Source organism: Hoplias malabaricus, chromosome X2 (genome assembly GCF_029633855.1).
Source record: "Hoplias malabaricus isolate fHopMal1 chromosome X2, fHopMal1.hap1, whole genome shotgun sequence".
In the NCBI taxonomy this organism is placed as follows: Eukaryota; Metazoa; Chordata; class Actinopteri; order Characiformes; family Erythrinidae; genus Hoplias; species Hoplias malabaricus.
Window position 1 is genome coordinate 47066136 of NC_089819.1, and position 25755 is coordinate 47091890.

A 25755-nucleotide genomic window follows, 5' to 3' on the forward strand; every position below is an offset into this window, starting at 1 on the left:
CAGGTAGAATTTGTACTGTCTCTCAGGTTCCCGGCCTCCTTCGCTTATCACAGTGCGCTAAAGAGAGACGGCAACACTGACGCGTCTCTGTCTCTCTCTCTCCTCTCTCTCTCTCTCTGTCTCTCTCTCTCTCTCTCTCTCTCTGTCTCTGTCTCTCTCATCACTTTTTTCTTTCACTCTCACTGTATGTCTTTCTCTCTATTTATCTCTATCTCTCGCTCTCTTTCCCTATTTTTCTATTTCTATTTCCCTATTTTTCTTTCTTTTCTTTCCCTTATCTCTCTCTTTCTCTCTCTATATAGGTATTTATAGGTATATATATAGGTATATTTTTCTCATTATTTTCTCTCTCTACTTTTCTTATTTTTCTCTTGTCTCTAATCTCTCTCTCTCTCTCTCTCTCTCTCTCTCTCTCTCTCTCTCTCTCTCTGTTTGTCCCTGTCTCTCTCTCTCATCTCACTTTTTTCTTTCACTCTCACTGTATGTCTTTCTCTCTATTTATCTCTATCTCTCGCTCTCTGTCTCCTCTCTGTCTATTTCCCTGTTTTTCTTTCTTTTCTTTCCCTTGTTATCTCTCTCTCTCCCCCAAGTGCAGCAGTGAAGGATTACTTGCCTCATTTTTATATCAAGAGACATTGAAACGTGTGCAACAAGACCGTAATTATATATTTATTTATTTTGGCATGGGCCTGTTTTTGTTTCTGTTTGTTACGGGCTGTAGTTCAGCCGAGGGGTTAGGCTGGTACAGGGTTGTTTGTTTGTTTTTTTTTGTCAGCTTTTGCGGTTGACTCAAACAATCATGGCATGATCCAGAGCTACAGCTAACTCTCCTGTCCCCTCTGCTGGTGAAGGCAGTAACTGCAGCCAGAATAGGCTTTTTGCATCTTAACTATCATTTCAGATATACAAAGTCAGAAGAGCAAGGCCTTACAAAGAGCTCATACCACATACACCCTTGTCTTCTAGGCCTACTATCCTGTGGTCCTGAACTTCCACTCATCTCACATCAGCTCAAGCAGCAGCTTTATCACCTGAGAACAATGACGTGCCAACCAACCCGAGATGGCTTTCTGATTCTTGAGCTAGAACAGCAGGGCTTGGCGGAATCTCTTCGCACTGCCTCTGCTCACCTTTTCCCTCCCTTTCCCTAGCTGCATCGTTCTGGAGGACCCTAGGAGCACAGCTCCCGACACCGCTCTGTATGAAATATCAATGCAGATGACTCACTTCGACTTCAGTGTAAATCACCATTGCAAATGCCAAGCCCATTATAGCCAAATCCTTCAGGGAGTTGTTACGTCCATCTCCACCGGTAGAGAAGGCAGGTCTCTTAAAGGGGCAGCAGCTATAAAAAGCATGCAGCCTTAGGATGCTGCAGGAGGCATTAATATTTTAGTATGTTTTATTTTATCTGTCTAAAAACAGATACAGCACGTAAACAAAACTGATAACTGGGAGAATATTATTCTTTAGGGAGAGCTGAGTTTATAAAAGAAAAATGATCCTAACCCCACATCCAGTGGCACTCCCATGAGACTGGGTTGCTATTTTGGGTCCGTTCAATACTTTCGTCATCGTAGGGGTAGGAACAGGTTGTTGCGTTTGATGCTGTGATGTTGCCTCTTGCGTCAACACTGTTTTAAAAGAAGAAAGAACTGTTGCAGACCTCTCAAGGTTATGTTGGAGGGTGTTTTAGATTGACGGTGGTGCTGCAGAATCTCATCCGAAGTCTTTCTGTGCTGATGTGTAGACTCACACAATGGTTTGATTTAAAAAAAATATGCTGTGCCATTCTTAGAATTCAGCAGTTGTTTTCTTTACTGTTGTTGGAGATGTGTGAACAAAAACATTGTTCTTTTAGTCATCGTCGAGGGAGCATACAAAGTCCCTTTCTTGGTGGTTTCCAGTAACAGCTATAAGAAAACACAAGTGCAGTTACAGTATTTAAGGGGACCAATTGTGTGCTTTGACAGATTCAGCACGGGCTAGACCTAGACATTTCAGTTGCTGCGTATAATGTGGCCACATGAGACGAAGGATTTGCTGTCATTTGGGTCCTTCCTGTCCTTCGGTGGAACTGTGACGAAGGAAAGAGTGCCTAGTCATGCTGAGTGGCCGGAGAGAGGTATGGCTCACTCTAGTGATGCATCGCACTCATCCACAGGTGAGATGAGGAGGTGATGCTGGTGGCTAATTAAGCGAGCACAGGCCCACTACAGAAAAAAAACTATCTGGTCTCAGAGGCCTACCTAGCCTTTGACCCAAAGCGTTTAATGTCAGCTGAGCCTGCAGGAGCCCGCGGAGTCAGAAAGCACACACTGGGTATTATGGAATATCCAATATAGTAAGGAAGAGAGAGGGGAAATTATTTTTTTTAATTGATATCTGGAGGGAGCTATTTTCTTTTCTTCTTTCTCTAAACCAAGTAAGTCTGATAGTGTTGTGCATTCCCTGTTTGATTATGATATTGCTTAATAGTAAACCAGCACATAATTCAGTAACACACAAAATTATAATTGGGGGCATGAATATATCTCACTGTTTATAGAAATTTAACAGGAGTTTCTGTGTCTGTGGATAGGGCTAATAAGCCGACTATACAACTAGCTGCAGTTCATAATTCAAACATTTTCCAGCTCTTTTGTCATTTTATTGTAACTGTTGGTAATATGGCGGCACGGTGGCACAGCACACAGCTCCAGGGTTGTGGGTTCGATTCCCGCTCCGGGTGACTGTCTGTGAGGAGTTGGTGTGTTCTCCCTGTGTCTGCGTGGGTTTCCTCCGGGTGCTCCGGTTTCCTCCCACAGTCCAAAAACGCACGTTGGTAGGTGGATTGGCGACACAAAAGTGTCCGTAGGTGTAAATGTGTGACTGTGTGTGTTGCCATGTGAAGGACTGGCGCCCCCTCCAGGGTATATTCCCGTCTTGCGCCCAATGATTCCAGGTAGGCTCCGGACCCATCGCAACCCTGAACTGGATAAGCGCTTACAGATAGTGAATGAATTTTGATTTTGAATTATAATTACACATTACACACACAAACAAAACATTTTTTTTTAATGTTTTGTGACCCACAGTAACAGTTAAACCCTAAAATATTATTCCACTGACTTTCCATGTTCTCTCTTGTCTTCTCAGTGCTAATTTTAGTTTTGAGTAAAAAAGAGTTGAGAAGATGAGTATTGATTTCTATTTGAATTCTTCCATGGGGTTTCCATGAGGATGTCCAATCTTGTGCATGCACCACAGTAAGGTATTATTCATTTACCTATATCGATGATTTGTCTGATTTGCTATGAGAACATTCAGAATGAAACCCAGCTCCCCCCCACCACCACCACCAAACTGACAGTATGGAGGTCTGCTCTAAACCATGAGGTGTTTAACACCCTAGAGGTATTTGTCAAGAGTAATCACAGACGCTTCCTGAGACCTTTGTTGTTTCCACCCACTACAAGAGCCAGACTACACAGCCTGACCCTCACCAACCTTTCCCCCAAAGAACCTAGCCACCCCTGCCCTGTCCAGCTCAGCCAGAGATGAAAGACGGCATCTGCTGGCGTGTTTTGCTTTCCCGGAAGATATTTGATTGATACCTGAAAGGCCACCCTAGTGTGTAGGAAAACGATCTTGTCCCAGTGTCAAACCATCAGCGAAAACAAAGAAAGATGCTTGGCTTCATTGCTGTCTCGTTCTTTCATCTGAGTCACTGAGTGAGAAAATCAAACTGGAGATGAAGGGCACACCTGTCCATTAAGTCATTTACAGGATGGGAAGCTAAGTATGATGCACTGTACAGCAGATGGCCGACCTTGATTTTTGAACAGCGAAGAGCTATTTGCAAACTCCCATGTTCCGGTAACAGATGCAAGTTTAAGTAATTATCAGAGTACTTTTATCGATCCTTATCCCTATTGATCTTCATGTTCATACCTTCCCTTTTTCCTCCCTCATCCAGTAAACCAGTCTAATCCATGCCTTTTGCATTTTTTCCGACACCTGACGCTTACAACCAATTGTGCGGTTTGTTTGTGTTTGCGTTATTTATCTCCACTTTCCTCTTATTTTCATATTTTCTCTCCTTCTCTCTTGCGGTATTGAATGGAGCGCCGGGCGTGCTGATGGTACTGATTGTGAGTCATCGCTCTGGCCCACTCTCCCTCCCCATCTGCTGCCTGAGTCTCAGACACGAGAGGGAGACTCAGCCTCTCTGCCATCGATCACCTCCTCAACCACTCTCTCTCTCTCTCTCTCACACACACACACACACACATGCATGCACACCTCAACCGGCGTCACTATTGATCCCTGTGCTTAACATTTCGCTGCCCAGCGTTCTCCTGTTGTTTTCTCTCAGAGAACTGCACCCCCACCCTCCTAAAAAACCCTCCTCCTCATAGGAGTGTGTTCCAGGCAGTTCTACAAACTGTGTTTTTTTATGATAAACAAGCACAGGCGATAAGGTATCCTATCTTATAAACAAGTTTGTAGGGCACTAATGTAAATCAGTCGTAACTAGATATTCGTCACTCGTCCTGCTTTACATGGTTTGCGTTTGTTTTCATATCAGTTTCCATGTGTGATGACACTTGAATTGGTAGCCCTTAAGTGACTCATCCTCGGAGAATAATATTCTGGCATTCAGATACTGACGGCCCAGGAACAAACTGCATTAGAGAGAAGCAGGTGAAGCCAATGTGTCGGGAAATGATTTTGACAACACAGGGCTGGGCTCCATAGAAGCTTTAATCATGTTTCATTCACTCCTTTATGAATGTTTTCCTGTTGTCTGGAGTTTTCTAAGTGTTGGCTGTATTTGTCAAATGTCTATTTGCTCCGAGAAACCTGCCGATAGGAAAAAGGCTGCGGTTGAAGAGGAATGGGGAGGTTGTTGTTATTGTTAGATGAGAGTAACACTTGTGACTGACATAGAATTTAACATCGATTTACAGTTGCATTAACTAAAGATGCTAAGGTGCGCTTCAACAATATTTAGTTACAGCACACGGCTTTAAAAAGGATATATTTTACCCTTTTTCACATGTTAACACCGTTCCCTGGGGTCTTAATGGAACATTGGTGATATACATTGGTCAAAATAGCATAAGGCTTCAGCACCACAGCACCATTCTCATCCTGTTTAACAGTCCTGCTCAGTTCTCTTTATTCTCCACTGTCATTTTCACTGCTTTACTCAATACTTTTATTCCACAATGCTGTTTTTCTCTGTTTTTATTCATTTAACCTAATCTTTGTGATCTTAAATTGATTCAGAGCTGTGATTGGAGTTAGTCAGATGAGAGGGTGATGCAGTTCTACAGTGTTAGCACTTGATATCAGGAGTGGACGGCTGGTCGAATGTAGGTTGAATGTATGCATTCATTCATTCATTCATTATCTGTAACCGCTTATCCAATTCATTGTTGCGGGGGGTCCAGAGCCTACCTGGAATCATTGGGCGCAAGGCGAGAATACACCCTGGAGGGGGCGCCAGTCCTTCACAGGGCAACACACACACTCATACATTCACTCACACCTACGGACACTTTTGAGTCGCCAATCCACCTACCAACGTGTGTTTTTGGACTGTGGGAGGAAACCGGAGCACCCGGAGGAAACCCACGCGGACACGGGGAGAACACACCAAACTCCTCACCGACAGTCACCCGGAGCGGGAACCGAAACCACAACCTCCAGGCCCCTGGAGCTGTGTGACTGCGACACTACCTGCTGTGCCACCGTGCTGCCCCTGAATGTATGCATATTTTGCTAAAAGAGGATTTGTACAATGTGTACAAAGTATAAATGACACTTGTAAAATGTGTACTAAACATATTTGTGGATGTTCACATGAATTTCTGGCAACCCAGCATGAAAAATCAGCTTTAAAACTTTACTTAACCCTGACCCTATCAATAAACCTAACCCTTAACATAACCCTAAACCTAACCTTAAACTTAACTCTAAACTCCAAAAGGTTAGAAAAGGAAGCATTGTGTTGTTGTTTAGTGCCATTGCTAATACCTAACCGCCTAAACTTAACCCTAAATCTAACCATAATCTTCCAATCAAAATGTACAATTGTTACAAATATCTGAAGTTCTTGTTTTTAGTAATAGATGCAGTTTTTTGAGATTATTGAAAATGTCGCCAAATGCAAACTAATTTGTATTCCATGTTCCATGTTTTCTGAGACAGCATACAAAAAAAACAAGAACGACTGGGTGGTCTTGATTCACAGTTTATGTGTTGATGGGCTCCAGGTCCTCCACTGACAAAGTGTTGTTTCCATAATATGTCCCCTTTAATTAAATTGTTCCAGATGTGTACCTTGTGTCCTGGATAATGAGTTTACACAGCAGCGAAAAGGAGTCGAGTATATATTTTGGTGGTGAATATCTTTCCTAACGTTTTTTACACGGGAAGTATTTATGTGTCACGTTCTATTTCACTCTGAAGTAGCTGAAGTTGGAACGTAATTCTCTCCAAGTTAATTTCTAAATTTGTTCAGCTGAAGGAGAAGCACCTTCACGATGAAAAGAAGCACAGGGACGTGACAGTTTCATGGTTGCTATGGACACAGTGCAGTAAGGGCAGGTTTGGCGCGTCATGATTACACGTCCGACCTCACATAGGGAAGTGTAATGAACAACACATACATTCACTGCATCCATCAGCTCAGGAGCTGTTTGGTTCAAGAGCCAAAAAAATAAGCGAATCGTGCGGAATGGAACACAACCAGAGGAACACCTATCCGATGCGTCTGCGAGTCGGGTCCTCCACCTTCGGCAGGCAGGCGTAAGAAGAAACTTGTGGCTCTCCAATGTTTGTTCCACAGCTGCAAATCAAAAAGGGAGTGACTCACACACACACACAGATGCACAAACAAACTGCGTACACAAGTAGGCACTCTCACTTGGAGATTTTCTCCCACGAGGGCAAGACTCAAGCACAGAAATAAAAACCTGACGCTTTTCAGCTGAGATTAAATTAAATATCACGCCTTATGACACTGGAGCCTTTCCCAGTCTCTCTGCAGTTTGTGGTGTGTTACATAAAGACACGTATCCATTAGAAGCTACTCATTATTACGCCATTGTTTTTGTTGTGATGCCCTGAGGTTTCTGAAGTTACTCATGGTATGAATCCTAATCCAATTCAAGAAATAGCCCTTTAAAATCATTAGAAATCCCCCCAAAAAACCTTTTCAGATTGTTTCAGGAAGTACACACGCACCAATCGAGTAAACCATAATCAACAATGAAATCCCTAGACCCACGTTCTCTGGAGTTCATCTATAATCGGAACCCAAACATCTGTATACAACTTGCGTATCATGATGTGACGATGCATAATTCCATCTCTAATAAGAAGACGTAATACTCATTCTGTGTGTACTTGAGGGGGAGGTCAGGAGGTCAGAGTGTGGGCTGGCTAATTGTTAATATTTAATTCCTAATAAGTTTGAAGTTGAGTTTTGTTTTCTGGCAGGAATATTTCTTGTTTCTTGAGGCATGTGCACTCTGTTCGAGGCGTGGGGGGTTCGGGCCCTGGGAACGTGTCGAGGTGTAGCTCTCTAAACCCACCGAGACTTTTTCAGCAAGAGAGACCATGACTCATACATCGACTTTCGGATGAGAACAGAGGACAGTGTCTTGTGTGTGTGTGTGAGAAAGAGAGAGAGAAAGTGGGTGAATGCACAAATGCGTTTTGTAACCTCTTAGAGTGAGCTTTTCATGATAGCGCCTTCAACACTGAACACAGTGTTCGTCACACTATGGATCAGTTCTAATGAGCAGCCTGCAACTGTGAAGCAATATGCTACATGGGAATTAAGCATTATTTTAAGAGTCATTGCCATTTGTTTTTCAAGGTACCGTACTACTGTACTTCAGTTAGCTTTTTTGTGTCTCTGTAAATTTGTTGGTAAAATTCCAAATTAAAGCATTTTAAATTATTTTTTGAAAAATTATATATACATATACATTTTGTTTTGGACTACAATGAACTACAAAGTGCTCCTGTGTGGTCTGTGTAGCTGTTTTAATGGACGGTGAGTGTAGATTTAAGGATACAAATAACGATATCAATAGTTTTTAATGACTTTTTGTTGGTGTGTTCTCCCCGTGTCCACGTGGGTTTCCTCTGGGTGCTCTGGTTTCCTCTCACAGTCCAAAAACACACGTTGGTAGGTGGATTGGCAACTCAAAAGTGTCCGTAGGTGTGAATGTGTGACTGTGTTGCCCTGTGAAGGACCGGCGCCCCCTCCAGGGTGTATTCCTTCCTTGCACCCAATGATTCCAGGTATACTGTTGTGTATAATTACAAATGACAAAAGAAGACAACAAAAAATGAATGAAGTGATGAATTCATTTTTCTCAATTTCCATTTTCACACTACTTAATATTTACTTTTGAGAGTGGCATGGTGGCGCAGCAGGTCACACAACTCCAGGGATCAGGGGTTGGGAGTTTGAGTCCTGCTTCAGGTGACTGTGAGGTGTTTGTGAGGAGTTTGGTGTGTTCTCCCTGTGTCCACATGGGTTTCCTCCATGTGCTCCTTCCTCCCACGGTCCACAACACATGTTGGTAGGTGGACTGGCGACTGCGCCCCCTCCAGAGTGTGTTAGGTAGGCTCCGGACCCACCGTGATCCTGAACTTAATGAGCGGTTATAGACAATGAATGAATGAATGAATAATATGACAACAGTCATTTTTAATACTATGCAACAATTACCATAAAATGAGAAAAGACCATACAAGTACACATTCCAAAACAAGACATTTTAACATTTATTCGTACACCTTCTACATGAAAACAGTACAAAAATATTACTCAGATCTAGATTTATGTGTTTCAGGCACAAATCAGACTCATTCAGGCTGGGTACTCTGTACAAAACTGACATACAAGTCCAGATGTTCAGGTCATAAAAAACACAGACTGCTTTTCTTCCAAAGGCATATGCGTTAAAGCAAGAAACCTTAGGAGTATAGCAGGGAACGTGTGTGAATATATTACATATGTGGCTGACTACATTTTGAATTTGATATATACGAATCTTTAATCTGCACACAAGGGCCCAAGTTTCCCAAGCTTAGTGTTCCATATCCCAGATATGAATGTTCACTCAGGGTGAGTTATGTTGCCTCAACTCAGCCACGGGTCCCCCTTATCGGCCAGGTACCTGGCGTGTTGTGAATTTGTGTCTTGGTGGAGTTGACATTTGGCCCACGCCTGGCCTAAAGAACCCTCACTACTGTCTTAACTGGGTCATAAGTGCCAAATGTGAGACAGATTTGGCCAAATGTGTCCGCTATCTGCAATATATTAGATTTGGGATGAATTGGAGTGACCAATCACTAATGCTCTCATGGCATCGTGCAATCAAACCCTCATCGAAATGTTCAGTAACATCGAGTGTACGCTTTCCCAAGAGAGCAGTCATGAGGTAACTATCTCCAAATGAAAAACAACATTAAATGAGAAGGTGTACAGCTGTGTAATGACTGGCAGGTATGCAGGATAGTTGGGAAGAGAACTGTGTCATGTTTAACTAAATCAAATGCAGAAATCGACATGAAGATCAATAGAAGCCAATAGCAGTTAAAGACTCTCAACACTCAATTGGCCTCCTCGCTAATGACAAGCTTATTCACTGATACCACTAAATACACCCTGAATATTCTGAATGTGACAGATTGATCCGGAGCAGGTTATTTAGGTAGTGATTCGTCTATCTGTATACCCACGTAACATACAGTAGCATGACGGCTTTGCTGGCCTTTAGTACTTATGTGTAGAACTTGTCAATAAACCATTCATCTGATACTTCAGCTTCAATTTAGATTTTGCTTTTCTCTTTTTCTTATTATGGTATTTTACCACAAACAGTCACAGAACTACAAACATGTTTCAGTCTTCATACACATTGCATTTCATTGACATCCTCCATATCTTTCTGCAAACAGATCGTCCTAGATTTGACCTTTGGAGGTGGAGGCCACAGTAAGGCCATCCTGAAATCGGCCCCTGGTGTCAAACTGGTGGCGGCTGACCGTGACCCTGCGGCGTTCCACTTGGCCCAGCAGCTAGCAGAGGAATATCCGTGAGTTTATTTCAGCTTCCTATCAATGTTAACTAGCTGTTTCTTAGAGATATGTTACTCAACACACAACCAAGAGACCCGAGACTTGATCTCAGACTCATAATCAGTCTTGTAAATATATTACTGATTGATTCTAGATAAAAATGGTTGGTTGGAGTAGTTTTATTACAATAGAGTACTTTTTGATTGCACTTCTTTAGTGAAATGTACTTCAGTTAAATGTAACTAAATGTATTATTTAAAGTAAATTATGGGAAATTTTAATGGCTCTCTTGTTTATGAACTCGAACAATGCTTAAATTATATTTACTTTGGTTGTAAAAAAAAAAAACATGTATCAGATATCAGTGCCTCTTCTTTTTTTTACCACCTTTTCTTCCTTCATGCTACAATCAAAATGGAGTCTATTCCTTGACATTTGTGGCACAAAACACAAAACATTCACTATCCTACCACAGCTGTGAAAATGGTCTTTTAAAGCTGGTGAGGTCTTAATTAAAAGTTAGGAATGGAGCTGTGGGTTCTGCATTGGCAGAAGTCTTTCCCCCTCATCTCTGAACCCTCCCACTCCTGGTCTTCTACAGTCTGTATTAGTGAAGTAGCAGAGATTCAGAAACCCCACTCTCACCCACGCTCAGCAGAGAAGCCCCTACGCCTCATTTGTCAGCAGGGGCCTGAGGCTTCAGTGACAGGGAGAGACGCTCCCACCCACGCAGGTTCTCCCTGCTTTCTGCTCTGGGGAGAGGAGGCTGATGAGAGAGAGAGAGAGAGAGAGAGAGAGAGAGAGATAGAACTAGAGAGAGATAGAGGGAGAAAACTAGAGATAGATAGAGAGAGAAAACTAGAGAGTGAGAAAGAAAATGGGAAGAGAGCCTAAGAGAGAAATAGTGTTTAATAAAGGAGAGACAAGAAAGAAAAGGCGTGTGGCCTTGTGTGTGTGCGTGTGTGTGTGTGTCTGTGCACATGGACGTGAGCGAGGGAGTACGCGAGGGCGGATGGAAATGAGATGTTCCTGATTCTGCAGCGTGGGTAGAGATCCTTCTTTACGTCGATTCTGGGGAAACCTGTCTCAGGGGAACTGCTGCAGCTACAGAAATGAGAGAGAGAGAGAGAGAGAGGGAGAGTGAGAGACAGAGAGAATGGGAGCGAATATTAGGACAAGCCATTCTGTCAGCAGCGATATATACCCCAGCAGTGAGGCCCTCCACACCCACTCGAGTGAGGGGTGAGAGGAGCTGAAGGAATCCTGCAATTAGGCAAACTTATTACAGTCCAGAATAACAGGGCCAACTAGCCCACGCACCACAGCTTCTCTTCTCTTCTCTTCTCTTCTCTTCTCTTCTCTTCTCTTCTGTCCTCTTCTCTCGTCTTTGTCCTCTTCTCTTCTCTCCTCTCATTTTCTCTTCTATTCTCTTCTCTTTTCTTTTCTTCTCTTCTGTCCTCCTCTTCTTTTCTCTCTTCTCATTTTCTCTTCTCTTCTTTCCTCTTCTATTCTCTTCTCTCATCTCTTCTCTTCTCTGCTCTTCTATTCTCTTCTCTTTTCTTTTCTTCTCTTCTGTCCTCCTCTTCTTTTCTCTCTTCTCATTTTCTCTTCTCTTCTTTCCTCTTCTATTCTCTTCTCTCATCTCTTCTCTTATCTGCTCTTCTGTCCTCTTCTCTTCTCTTCTCTTCTCTTCTCTTCTCTCCTCTCCTTCCCTCTAACCCTTCTCTAAAACTTTCTTATGCCATTCTCCTATTTTTTGTATCCATTTGTTCTTCTCTCAAATGCACATATATATTGTTGTCCTTTATTTTCTACTCTTCATTTCTCTTCCTTTATTTTGCCTTCTCTTTTTTGCTCTTTTATCCCCTTTTCTTTCGTGTTTTCTGCTCCTATGCTTCTTTTATTTATTGTTTTGTTCTTTTAGGTCTTGTCTTCTTTTCTAGTTCAACTTCTTTTAAGTTCTTTTTCTCTTTTCTTTCATAGCACTCTCCTCTCCTCTCCTCTCCTCTTCTCTCCTCTCCTCTCCTCTCATCTCCTCTCCCCTCAATTATTTGCGTTTGTTGCAAATGTTCAGAGCAGCCCCATAGATGAAGCAAAGGTTTTGTCCCTTTTTTCCCTTTACATTTTCATCAATCTTAATTTTCCTCACACACACACATGCACACACACACACAGTGACAGTGGCACGTATCAAGTAAACCACGTCAGAGATGACAGCAGTACCTTCTGTCGTGTGTCACTTCAGCAATTACTAAGGCAAGAAAACACAGGATATATAGATATAAAAATATTTTCCTGGTGTCAGGCCATGTGCACCTGCTTTCATAATCGCCAAACGGTCCAGGGCACGTGATTCTAGTGCAAGAAATCTCCTGCAGCGCTGAAACAAACACGGCTACTCATAAAGGCTTCTCATAATTCAAGTGAAATGTGTAGAGAGTGGTGCCTGTCATTGATTTGCAGTCAGCATTGAGCACTTCAGGCAGAAACTTGATTAACAGCCTGCCAAGTTTCCCATGAAATCATCCAACGAAAAGCTCCCCAGCGAAGCAGCAGTTTTCAGAGTGACCCTGAGCTTTAGCGTCAGACCCTGGCTCTTTCCATTGATTAACAAAATTACCCCGTCACATGAGTGACCTGCTGCTAATACCACAACTAACCAGTGGCACAGCACATCTTCTAGCTAACACCTGCAATTAAAGCTAACATAGTAACATAGTTACAGCCGCTCTAGCTCTGCATACACATTCTTAGTCATGGCCTTAGCAACGTGAACTTTGCAGGGTCCTAACATTTAAGGCTAGCATTATCTCTCCAGTCTGTGATGTGGCATCATGGTAGTTTGCCAAGATGAAATAAATCACTGAAAAATCATGTAATCAGTGTAAAAGTTTTTTGTTCTATCTAATACCTGCTAGAACACTTAGCCTGTTTGCAGCTGTTCAGGCTCTTCCTTCATGTCCCTTTCTCCACAAGTTCCCTAATACAAGAATCACACACCACAGCAGTGTTCAGAGCAACCAGTTTCAGTGACCGTTCCTTTAAATGACAATGAGTCACAGTTCAGTTCAATGCAAGAGCCCAGGAGTGAGGAGTGAGGAACAGAAGCTCGAGTATTTAGCCATTTTCCCCTCAGTTCTCTTTAGTTTTCACGGTATTTTATTAGTACACTTATTTCTCTGTGCTTTTTTAACCTAGGGCTGTCGCAGTGAAACAATTTCCCATGCGGTGATTTATCAGGGCTCAACACTGCGATATGCGATATTGCCGCCCCCAAATTACTTCATTTATCCTGATTCTGGGGCTACACTCCTACCTGTCAGCTGGAACCGGCCTGAACTGTTCGTTTTGAGGCTGCTCCATGACTTGGTGCTGGTGGAGGCACTTGGGCTTCAATAGCTGGATGACTGGTAGCCAGATGAGAGCTTAAATTTGATTTATTTACCTGTTTCACAGCAACATTTCTGGCACAGGTTTTGCATATTGCCTCATCTGAATTGGGTGGGTATTACGTTTCATCTGGTTGAAATCTGAAATGTTTCCAAACTTACTAAGTTGGATTTGGTTTTGCAACTAGGTTTGCTGCTATTGTTTGTATTTTATTAAAGAAGACAGCAGCAGCAGTTCAGATGCCAACAGTTGAGGAACGTTACAGTCTTTTTTACATAGCTTTTATGGTTTTTAAACAAATTTACTTACAATTCATTACACATGCATGAAGGTGTAAAAAAAGGAGGACCTTGCGTAAAAATGGAAAAAACATACGCATTGGGCATGACGGTTTCTTGCCGTTCCCTGTGGTTGGGTAGTCAGTAGTGCGGTATTCTAATATTGAGGTTATTGTAATAGTCCTATTTTAACCTTGCCTTTGTGCTCTGATTGGAGTGACTCAGCCAAGGAGGTGGGACAATTCTAAGTCTCCGGGTAACTCTAGATAAAATGTAATACAAAATCAGAAAGGAGGAAAGAGCATTTATTTTACTTCATTGTGTTTGAGCTCCAGGACGTAATTAGGTTTTTCTTTATAATATGTAAAATATTTTTATTTTATATTTTGAATAATTTTCTATAATATGGTAATAATTTTTAACCAAACCCACATGTAAATAAGGCACATAATTCAAATGAAAATGGTGACAGTGGTTTCTGCAGGTACAGGGGTTGGACAATGAAACTGAAACACCTGGTTTAGACCATAATAATTTATTAGTATGGTGTGGGGCCTCCTTTTGCGGCCAATACAGCGTCCATTCGTCTTGGGAATGACATACACAAGTCCTGCACAGTGGTCAGAGGGATTTTAAGCCATTCTTCTTGCAGGATAGTGACCAGGTCTCTACGTGATGCTGGTGGAGGAAAACGTTTCCTGACTCGCTCCTCCAAAACACCCCAAAGTGACTCAATAATATTTAGATGTGGTGACTGTGCAGGCCATGGGAGATGTTCAACTTCACTTTCATGTTCATCAAACCAATCTTTCACCAGTCTCGCTTTCATTGTCCAACCCCTGTATGTAGCAGTTAAATTAATCATGCATGTCACGTTTAGGACTGAAGTCATCCAGTGATTAGCTCACAGTCTACACCATGATTTCTAACATGACCCTGAGCTTTAGTGACCCTCACCTGCCAGTGGTTGTCCTGTCAAATAAAATAGCACTTATAACAGTTAGCCTAGCTACAGCTGTTCTAGCACTTCCTACGCATTCTCAGTCATGACCTTAGGAGCCTGCTCACCATAGGGTCCTTGTGTTTGAAACATGGCTACATGGAAATAAGACTCACAATTCAAATGAAAAGTGGCAGGGGCCCTGTCTGTCATTGATTTGTGGTGCACATTTAGCACGTAAACAAGTAATTTGATTAACCACGCCTGCCAAGTTTGTGGATGAAGTTATTCAGCGAGTAGCTTGCCAGAGAAACAGCAGTTTCTGAAGTGACCCTGAGCTTTAGCGTTAGACCCTGGCTCTTTCATCTGTGAGTGGCTGTCTTATCAAATGGCCGTCTCTTCCAGCAGCTTCATCCTCTGAGGCCCAGTCCAAGTTGTCTGAGTTCAATATTCCAAGGCTAACACACATTCTTCAAAGGGTTCACACCCTGCTCCTTTGTGACTCTGCCTATGTGTGTGAGTTTGTGCTTGTTTTCATACATTTTCAAGGCAGAATTGTAATGACTTGTTACGTGAGCCAGAGAAAAATGTCCACCCTATGATACCAGGACCAAAGGACTGTTCTGGTTTTGTTCTTTTTTTGTTTGTTTTTTCCCTTCAACATTGCATGTGTCTTACTATTTCTTTTTGATGACTGAAGTTTAGGCTTAAATCTAGGATTAGGCTCATCTGGTGGGTTCAAGTCCTGGAAAAACATAAAAACCAGTCTATGTGTGTGCCTATGCCTGGACTTGTGGACTTGTTCCACAGATATTTTCATCCGTGCTCCCCTGCTGAAAGCAGTCGATCAGCATCTTGTCTCATGCTGCAGTGACGTCGGAGCCGGGGCCAAGTGGGGCAGCACATAGAAACTTTTCAAGCTTGATTTGATGGAGAACAGCATGTCACTGTTCTGGAGCACAGTGCACAAATGATCAAATTTACACTGTTTCCCCCTTGCTCTAAACATAGTCTATCAGCCAGGTCTAGAATTCAGAGTGCAGACAGTGCTTATTTAGTTCGGCACTGGAGCTGATGGAGGGAATAGGAAAGTGCATTTGGTTTTATTTTTTTATTAAATATCTGTAAGACTTAATGAGTGGATAACTGGTCTTCTACGAGAGAGTAAATGTGATTATCACCTTATGTAACATGTCCTTACACACTGTGCGCTGATGCTGGCAGTATAAAATTTTGCAACAATTTTATACATGTGTTTTTCAGCCCTCGGGTTAATTTGAACAACAATGAAGTACAACCACCCAATCATACTCTGGGCTGCATGAGTCTGAAAGCATGGAATTCAATGTGTCATTTCCTACATTCTTCCAAAAATTAGAAAAGAATCACAATGGTTTTGATGCTGCTATTTCAAGGTAAAAATACTGCTTGGTGTCTCTTTAAAATAAGTGAATTCAGCTGCTTTATGGTGCAGTCATTGTGGACTCCATGGAAGAGTTTAATTGCAGATGGGACTCTCTGGAGCAGCTGAGCCATGGTCCCCATGGAGCAGTGTAACAGTGTTCTCTGAAGTGGACTGGTATTTACAGTACCAGTCAAATGTTTGGCCACCTCATTCAATGATTTCTTTGTTTTTTTTTTTATTATTTTCTACATTGTAAATGAATATGGAAGACATTAAAACTATGAAGGAACACATACTGAATTATGTAGTAAACAAACCAAAATGTGTTTTATACTTTAGATTCTTCAAAGTAGCCACCTTTAGCTTTGACGACAGCTTTGCACCGTCTTGGCGTTCTCACAAACAGCTCAATGGATGGTTTTGAGTGAACAGCTGTGAACAGCTGGGGCTTCGTCAACAGTTAATTTGTAGAACTGCTCGCCTTCTTAATGTGTTTGAGACCATAACTTGGGTTGTGCAGAGACAGGGGCTGGTACACAGTTGTATGCCGTGAACAGCCTTATTCCACCAATGAGAAGACGTGTCCAAACTTTTGTCTGGTACTGTATGAGCCAGAGCTAATCATACAGCAGCGGTACCTGACCTTATTAATGTTCTTGTGACTGATTTCCATCAAATCCTTAGAGAAATGTGTTCATCCTTCATAAGCAAACATCGCTAATCTGTCTGGCTCTGTAGCTCTCTCTCTGATGCTTTCTCTCATTTTCTCCTCTCTCTCTCCCTCTCTCTCATACTAGACTGAGGGTCACCACTGGAGCACCACTCGTTTCTCAGCTCTAATCCTTTCACGTTGGTTTCATTAGATTCATTAGATTCATTAATGGTTCTTTATAAACATGACCGTGGATCATTCAGCAGTGATGAACATTCATTCATTGTCTGTGACTGTTTGTCCAGCTCAGGGTTGGAAGTTCTGGACCCTACCCAGAATCACTGGGCACACTGGTTACAAGGGCACTAGTCCATCACAGGACGACACACACTCATACATTCACTTACACACTGGACACTTTGAGTAGCCAGTCCAGCTAGCCACTTGTTTCTTTTGGATTGCTACTTCCATACACAAAACAATTCAGATTATTATCTGTCTGATAGAAATACAGCTAACTCTGCGGCTGTTTCCAGGGTTTTCTGCGACTCTAGTCTGTGAGCAGGATCATGTAGAGAGTTTGACAGGCGGGTAAGCTAAAGCTAATCCAAAGCTAATCATACAGCATTGGGGCCTGACCTTATAAATGTTCTTGTCGCTGAATTCCATCAAATCCTTAGAGAAATGTGTACAGACGTTCTCATGCACTGTTACACAATGTTAATTCTGTAGCTAGAAGCTTCTGTTACTTGTTATCTACTTTAGCCTTTAGCTCCGGGGAAACCTGAGGAAGCAAATTTGAGACACCAAATATTTGGGGCATTTGTTTCAGTGATAATAATAACATCTACTGGGAGAATAACATCTACTTTCTGGTGGGATGTGCTAAAGGAGGCTTATAACATGCCCCATGCCCTATATATAGCATATTCTGTTCATCTTCATATGCAAACATCTCTAATCTGTCTGGGTCTGTGCTCTCTCTCTCTCTCTCTCTCTCTCTCTCTCTCTCTCTCTCTCTCTCACCAGGATGGAGGAGAGAAATGAGTTTGAGGATAACATTTTATAGATTGGTGTTGCTGATGCGGTCGTAGGTCACGTTATATTATGCTGTCAGGAAATTGTTGCTTTTCGATTATTTAAAGGGGACACTCGAGCATGTTTCCGGCTTAACAGCTTACATTGAGAAAGCCCTTTTTCACTCGTTTTATGTAAACCCCCGGACAACAACAACAAGCTGTTCTCATCCCACAGTTGGGTTTAGGTGACACACCATTGGTTTACAAATCAGCTGTTTATCCTAATGAAGAGAATAGTCCTATGGCGTATTAAAAGTTCAGAGCTTTTTCAGTTTTACAAAGTTCAAAATATACATTACATCCATTTCTTCATCTTCAATATATATACACACACACACACACACACACACACACACACACACACACACACTTGTTATTAGCTCTTTTAATAGTTCACTACTAACATTAACCATTTTACATGATAATCATTTGAACAGTTATAATATTAGTGCTTGTTTTGATATATACTTTGTATTTGTAGCTTTAGCACAGAAGTAAGAATCAAATTTCAGACGCCAAGCATATAACACCTTACCTAATTGTCCGCATTTGGGTGAGCTGCAGATACTTTTATCACTGTGCTCTATATAGAACTAATCAGGAATGGAGTGTCTACTGTTCAATGGCAACCAAAGAATGAAAAAGGTGGAAAGGAGGCACGACCTTTTTATATCTGTTCAGTGATCACACCATACTCGTTTTAAGTCCCAGGTAGTCATAACAACACAAATGTAGTGATAACTACTGTGGACCAAAATAGTTCACACATAATAGTTAGTGTTTAGCTGTCATGACAGCTGTTACAAACAGAGGCTTGAACATTTGCCAGTGTCAAACATTGAAACAGCTTCTGCCCCACACTGAAGTATCCTTTCCTGTTGGCAGGAATATTCCCCATGATAGGAATATCTGGACCATTCTTGAACTGGTTTCCAAAGAAAACACCATCTAATAATGTTACTTTATCTTCAACTTCAAGGAGCTGCTGCTTTATTCTGCCAGAAGTGAGTGTGTTTGAGTCAGCAAAGAGCATGTTGTTCTTACTCTACACCTTTTCCTTTAAATGATGTCAGCATTGTGGGAATGCAACTATAAATAGGACTGTTGTTTTAAGCAATTATGAGAATTTATTTGAAGCACACACACACACAAATACTTTCGGACTCATCTACACACTGTCACACATAGGCACGCTCACCAATGAAACTTGTCCTCTTCAATAATGTAAGACGTTACATAAGCCATTTATATCTCCAGCGCTGTTTAAAGCACATAAAGAAGTTAATAATTTAATGTTCTTATGTAACTATTTTGCATATTCTGAAATCGTGTGTAACGGAGCCACGGAGAAGCTCAGGAAACCCCCCACAGTGTGTTTGGAGACAAGGGAACCCAGAGAGAGAGAGAGAGAGAGAGAGGCTTAAAGAGAAAGCTGGAAGGTTACCAACTGTAAGTCTGGAGCTATAAAACGTAAAATGGAAGGGTTTTACAATGGGCTTTATATATATCCTTACACATTTCTTTAAAAAGCTGAAAGCAACTCACATAAAACCCGAGATGCTGTAATGTACTGTACCTTAAAAAAGTACTGTAACACGTACTGAGCAAAGTGAAGATTCACCCACTGTGTATCTCTGACTTAAAAAAAAAAAAATAAACTGTATAGTATTAATGCCACCATATTGGCCACAGTATATAAGGGTAGAAAATGCCTGGGCATAAACTCTAATTATTCACAGAATAGTAACAGCAATACTTGTTTTCACTGTGACTTGTGCATTTTACTGTTTGCTGCCGAAGCATTGTGGGTAGACGCTATGAATGTTTTTGGAAAGCAGCAGGTAGAACAGCTTTGCTTCTGTCTGTCATAGGTGCGTTATTTACTCATTCAGTACGAGTTTGAGTCAGAGTTTGCGCTCGTTCAGCGTGAGTTTGCCTCAGAGTTTGGGCTGGCAGGTGTTTTTGATGTGAGGTAGCAGACAAAGCGACCATTACGATGCTGCCCACTCTCTCTGTTGCTCCCGGAGCTCTGACACACCACCTCCCACTCTTGCTGGGTTGCTAGGCACTGTTGTCATTCCCAGGTACAGCTCAGAGCTCAGGTACTCAGCTGAATGTATCAAGAGCTGCTGTGTCTACAGGTATTTGTACCCAACGCCTGAATCCACTAATGGACTCCCTTCCTCAACAGAAAACTCAAAATAACTTTGCCCCAGTGAAATCCAGATAGCCTGTTTACCTGCGTTCCTTTGTGCTCAAAAGAAGAGCTGAAAATGAGCGCAAACAAAACAGACTGAGAAATGAGTCCTGAAGATGAAATATTGTGAAAAAGAGACTGGAGAAAGAGAATCAAGGAAAAATGGCTAAAATGCAGAGCTTCTGCTCCCCACTCCTTGGCTCTTGGACTGAATGAGCTGTGGCTCATTCTCGTTTAAAGAACTGGTGCTGAAACATTCTGAACAGAGCTGTTTAGACAGGGAGAATGGGGCTGTGGTGTTTGATCACTGTGGTATTTTGACCAAATCATGTGACACACCACAGAGCTGTCTTAATTTGTAGAAAAGGCAGAGAGTATGTCCCCTTTAAAAGTACAGTACTCCAGATAGGACTGAAAAGTCCAACTTGTAAAATTCTAAAACTGTTACATGAATAATCATCAACATTAATATTTTTGTATGCAACTTTATACTAAAATTCAGACATTCTCCTTCCCTTTGGTCATATTACAGTAAATGTACAGTAAAATAACCTAACATTTGAATAGTTTGAAAATGGCAAGTGAGAAGAATTAATTTGTTACAGAATTCATTATGAATTCTATCAAGAAAAAGCCCTGCAAAAAATATGCATTGATTTTTTTTTCTTAGTGGTAATGTTGTATTTAATAGTATGTGAGATTTGGTTTAGATGGTTTAAAGACAGTTGTCATTTTTAATTCTAGCCGATTATACGTTAAAGGCTAAGCACCAGCGATATGAAAGTGTCAATGGAATTTGAGTTCCTAACTTGTTTTTATTGATAGTTGTTTTATTGACAGGGTAAGGACACTTACTTCGCCTGTTTTAGTTGGTGTTAGTTAACGTTAGCTTGACTCAGATTATACTCGGCTACGTAGCTGCATTACGGAGGTTTATAGTGTCGGATGAATTCGAGTTCGACTTCGATCACATTTACAAGAATAACGGTACCTCTACATTTGAGTTTAGCTTATTGCTAGGCTATTGTCATGAATAATGTTGGTTATTTAGCTAGCTAGATACTGTCATAGCAGTCAGTCCTAACGGTGTTTTACTGCGCCGTTGTTCAGTTGTTGTCCACCAGTGATGTCACGGTTGCGTTCAAAAATTTCCGTACCGAGCTCGGGTTTTTCCATCAATTTAATAAAATTATCAGTTTTAAAGCAAATTAAGCTGCTATTTTCATTTTAATTCATGCTTATATATGTCAGTAACTAAAATAATGTGAAATATTCATGGAGGTTCATTAAGTGGTGCTTAGCCTTTAAACAAAACCACTTTAAAACTTATTTGTACGTCTAATACCTTGTAAATAGAAAACAAAATATCATATAATCTCTCACATGATAAGGTCACTGGTGTGTGGAACATTCCCATATGGTGTCATGGAGGAAGAAAAGCCCACTATCAGATCATTCTCCAGTATAGCGTATGCGCTGTATGTTGCCTGGTCTAATTGACAGCCTGTCAGTGGAGTGTCATAGTGAAGTAGTGAAGTGGTGTCAGAAAGCTCCCTTGAAGTCCACTTAAAAATAGCAGAAGTAGCAAAGGGGTCCAGCCAAATCATAGGATTTCCTTTTCTTCACATTCCTGCACATTCATTCCCACAACTCCAGTCCTGTAGACAAACTGGAGGCATTTTTGGGAATGATTCATTCGGCACAGCATATCAGATGCGTCATGCACAAAATGGCATTTAACAATTCAAATTTTAATGAAGGTGCACAGCCTTCACAAACATCTGGCATCAAGATTTTTATGGAGTAAAATGAAGCAAGAACTAAGGCTTGATATTTACCTTGAGGAAGACTTCAAGATGAATGTTAATTGTCTGTTACTTTAGCAGAAGAAGAGGATCTTTGATTTGTTCGTTCTCTTGAACAATTAATTTAACGGACACAAGTACAAAGAAAAGACTTCCCAACTTGTATAAACAATTTTAGAATCTGATGTGAAAAAAGATAGGTGCAATGTAAGTAAGTGAATTGCGTGTGTGTAAATGTGTCAGTGGTGTGGACATGTATATTGGGATTTGAATAAGACATATGCTGCAATCAGTGTAGCATCTTTTCTGGGGAAATCTATGTTTTTTTTCAGCAAGTCTTTGCCAGGACTGAAAATTGCACTGAAAGTTTCTGAAGCAAACCATTTTTTTAGGAATAATTTTAAAATGTTTTTTAGTAATAGATATTTAATAAATTTCAATATTTAATCAAGAAATTCTTGCTATATTTTGAATGGGTCTAGGTTAATTGTATTTCTTTTATTGTTATCTATTTTACAGGCAATAATTAAAAAATAATGACTTTAATCTTTGAGCTCATGTCATCTATTGGTTAAAATAAACATATGTCAATTGGATGCTGTAACCAGAGGCTGTGTAATTCACAGTTATTTCTTGACTCTGGATAGCTGGTGCTGTGCAAAACTGACATAATGTGTAAACAAATAATTAATAAAAAATATCACACTAGTTGCCATGGTCACTAGTAGAGTGAGAATTTATGGCTTTTATGAGTGCAGGCTCTTCTCATATGCCTTTTGGCACATTGGGTGAGGGATTAAATTGTGTGAGTGAGAGTGTGTGTGTTCGCGTGTTTGTGGGCTTTTGTGTTGTCAAATTAATTACATCAATCTATGTATCAAACACCCCACACAATGCCGTTTGACATAATGCCTGTAGAGATGTGACATAAACAGCACGTTTGCAGCCATGACTGTGTGTGTCATAACGGCCTGTGTCAGTATCATCAGACGTTTAGACACCATCATACTGAATCATCTAACCCCGGAAAAACTTTACTCATGTACTTTGAAACAGACTATAAGAGCAAAAGTCATTTTTACCACCAAAATGTATCAAAGAATTATTGTGAAAGTGTTTTTTTCTTTCTGTAAAGCTCAACTCATAAGAGATGAAAGATCTAATTGCTTTGTAGTCTTGTCCCTAAATTAACCAACTTATGTTCCACAAAGCATCTGTGATTTGTTTTTTCTTTTTAACTGACAAAATTCTAAAGAAAATATTGAATGTATTTTTTTACTGAACACATTTTTTTTGTAAATCTATAATTTAGAAATCGATGCCTACAAAAAATCCAGATACGTTCATACTTGATTGGTTTGTTTACCACAGAGTTACTTCATGTTTCTTTTAAAATACACATTTTAATAATTTGGGAACTGAGGATACACATTGTTGCACTTTAGCAAGTGGAGCCAGTGCTCTCTCGGACATTTAGCCTTGAAGTTTGTGTAGCTTTTTTGTGCAGGCTCATGTAGTTCTGGACATAGTATAAGTTAATTTTCTCGCTTGGTGGCGCTGAGTAATGTTTGTCAGTTTGAATGGGATTTTTTTTTTGCGCTTTGATGTGTTACATGGTGGTATATTCTGCAAATATGCATAGTTTTATATGCTGTGTGTAACTCTGTTGCTAAGAGGAAAGCTTGGCATTTGTGAGATGAGGAGGGGGCGGGGCTCAGAAACTCGCCTTTGTGGACTTCTTCCGATTTAATCAGTGTTTTTGCTCAATTATTGATCACCTAGTGTCAGGGCATGTCACTGATTTTTCCTCCGCAGGTGAAATGAGCAAGTGATGCACAGATGTTTGATTTTCCCTACTCTCTTTCTCCCTACTCTCTCTCTCTCTCTCTCTCTCTCTCTCTCAAACTGACACTTGCCTGAGGGTCACCACTGGAGCATTCTCTAGTTGATCAGCTCAAACACATTCACCTTGGTTTGCTCAGTTATGGTTCTTTAATGATTGTTTATAAATGTGATCATGGATCAGTCAGCAATGATAAAAATGAAGTGCATCATCTCTATTAAGGAATCTACCCTTGATTTTCTTCCATTTGCATTATGAACCTTCTGACACTGTTCTTTTACACAAGATAAAAAAAATGGAAAACATTGTTGTCACCTTAAAACATCAGTTTCTCAAATCCTCCCAGACCTGCTTAAAGCTTGAGTAGATCATTTTTAGAAACAAGTAGTAGTAGTAGTAGTTTTTTTTTTGGTCAAATCCAACCAATCTCATTCCAAACCTCTTCCTTAAGCCACTCCCCTAAAACACATGAGCCAAAGGTGTCGTTTTCAAACACTCTCCCTACCTCACGTCTCATTCACATGTAAGAAAACACCTTACAGTTTCCCCTATACACAAAACAAATCAGATAATTATCTGTCTGATAGAATTACAGCTAACTTTATGAGTCTTTCCAGGCCTTTCTGCATCCTCAGTCAGGGGGGATGTCCGTTGACAGGCAGGTAAGCTATCCAATCATTTTGTTTAGTTAGAGTGAAGTGATTGGATGGAGTTTTTACAGTCCTGTAGTCTGTATATAACTTGAATATATTCAGTTATGTAATCAGAGCATTTAATTTGCTAATTGCTATCGGCACTTTTTCAAGAAGTATAACAACAACAGTTTTTAATACAGATCACCTACCCCAAGTCTAATAATTAGCATAAAAATAAAGAAAACACAGCTTATTTATTAAATTATTTATTTATTTGTTTGTTTGTTGTGTACCTAGTACATTGTTTAGAGGCATACACAAATCTATTGTCAATGCAATCATCTGGAAATCATTTTGCAGCTCACTGACTATTCAGTCTGCCGTTATCAAGGTTCCTGGTTCCAGTAGGCATCAAGAAATCCTGTGTTATGTTCTTTATTGTGTGGTGCTGGAAACAAACATCTAAATAGAATTCAGCCAGACTCCAGATAAGGTGGACATAAGAAACTCCTGTCTGACCCCTTCCTAATATTAGCCCTGTAGAAAACTTAACAACCACGCCACAGCCTTCCCAATAACCCTTGTCGATACTTGTCGCTGGTAGTGACACACGATCCCTCCCTGCAGCTACAGTTCTTATTGTTTGGCCAGTTGGGGCTGTGCTTGGAGAGATAATGAAAATTATCGGAAAACAAAGCAATAAAAGTAAAGGATGAGAGGCTTGAGATGCGGAAAATAGTGCAGGGGGAGAAGTTTGGCACCTCAGAGGTTTTAAATTGGCTGCGTATTGACATGAGAAGAGGGGGCGCCCCAAGCTCAGGCGAGGCTGGGATGCTTCCTCTCTGCCTCCAAACCCACTGATCCATGGTGGGTGGCTTACAGCTCCCATCGAGAGAGAGAGAGAGAGAGAGAGAGAGTGAGAGAGTGTGTGTGTGTGTGTGTGTGTGTGTGTGGGCGGGCAGGAGAATGCCTTGCTATAGATTTTCCAACAAATTAATGAGGGTGCTGAGAGAGAGAGAGAGAGAGAGAGAGAGAGAGAAGGAGAGAGGCAGAGGGAGAAAACCCACTCACTGGCGTAGAGTGAGGGAAGCCCCAGCCGTGGGCGCAGACTAAGGCTGCACAAAAGCTGGAGTTTTATTGTTATTGCGATATAAGTTTTAACGATAAACACATCTGTGATGACAGTGGATCAGATTACTTTGAAGGCACATTGCCAGAGTGAGGTAATTACACCAGCAGAGCGTGGCGTTAGAGGCATAATGAGTGTTTGCTCTGGGTTTGAGCCCTGCCCTTTCACATGGAGGAATGAGTAACATAACCATCCAGCCAAACGACCTATTACAAAACACACACCTACACAGCTCGACTGTCAACGACCACCCTCCATCCCAACTACTAAGAAGTACATGCTTAATGTATTATGTTCTCTATTTTAGCGT

At 41.1% G+C, this 25755-nt stretch overlaps 1 protein-coding gene across 2 annotated transcripts in view; it reads left to right on the plus strand.

Annotated features, from left to right (window-relative positions):
- Nucleotides 1-25755, plus strand: part of LOC136677143 (12S rRNA N4-methylcytidine methyltransferase-like) — an 89322-nt gene that overhangs the window by 39072 nt on the left and 24495 nt on the right. For both annotated transcript variants that reach the window (XM_066654571.1, XM_066654572.1), the window contains exon 3: nucleotides 9973-10109. In XM_066654571.1, coding sequence (XP_066510668.1) covers nucleotides 9973-10109 — 137 coding nt within the window. The remainder of the gene's footprint in view (nucleotides 1-9972; nucleotides 10110-25755) is intronic.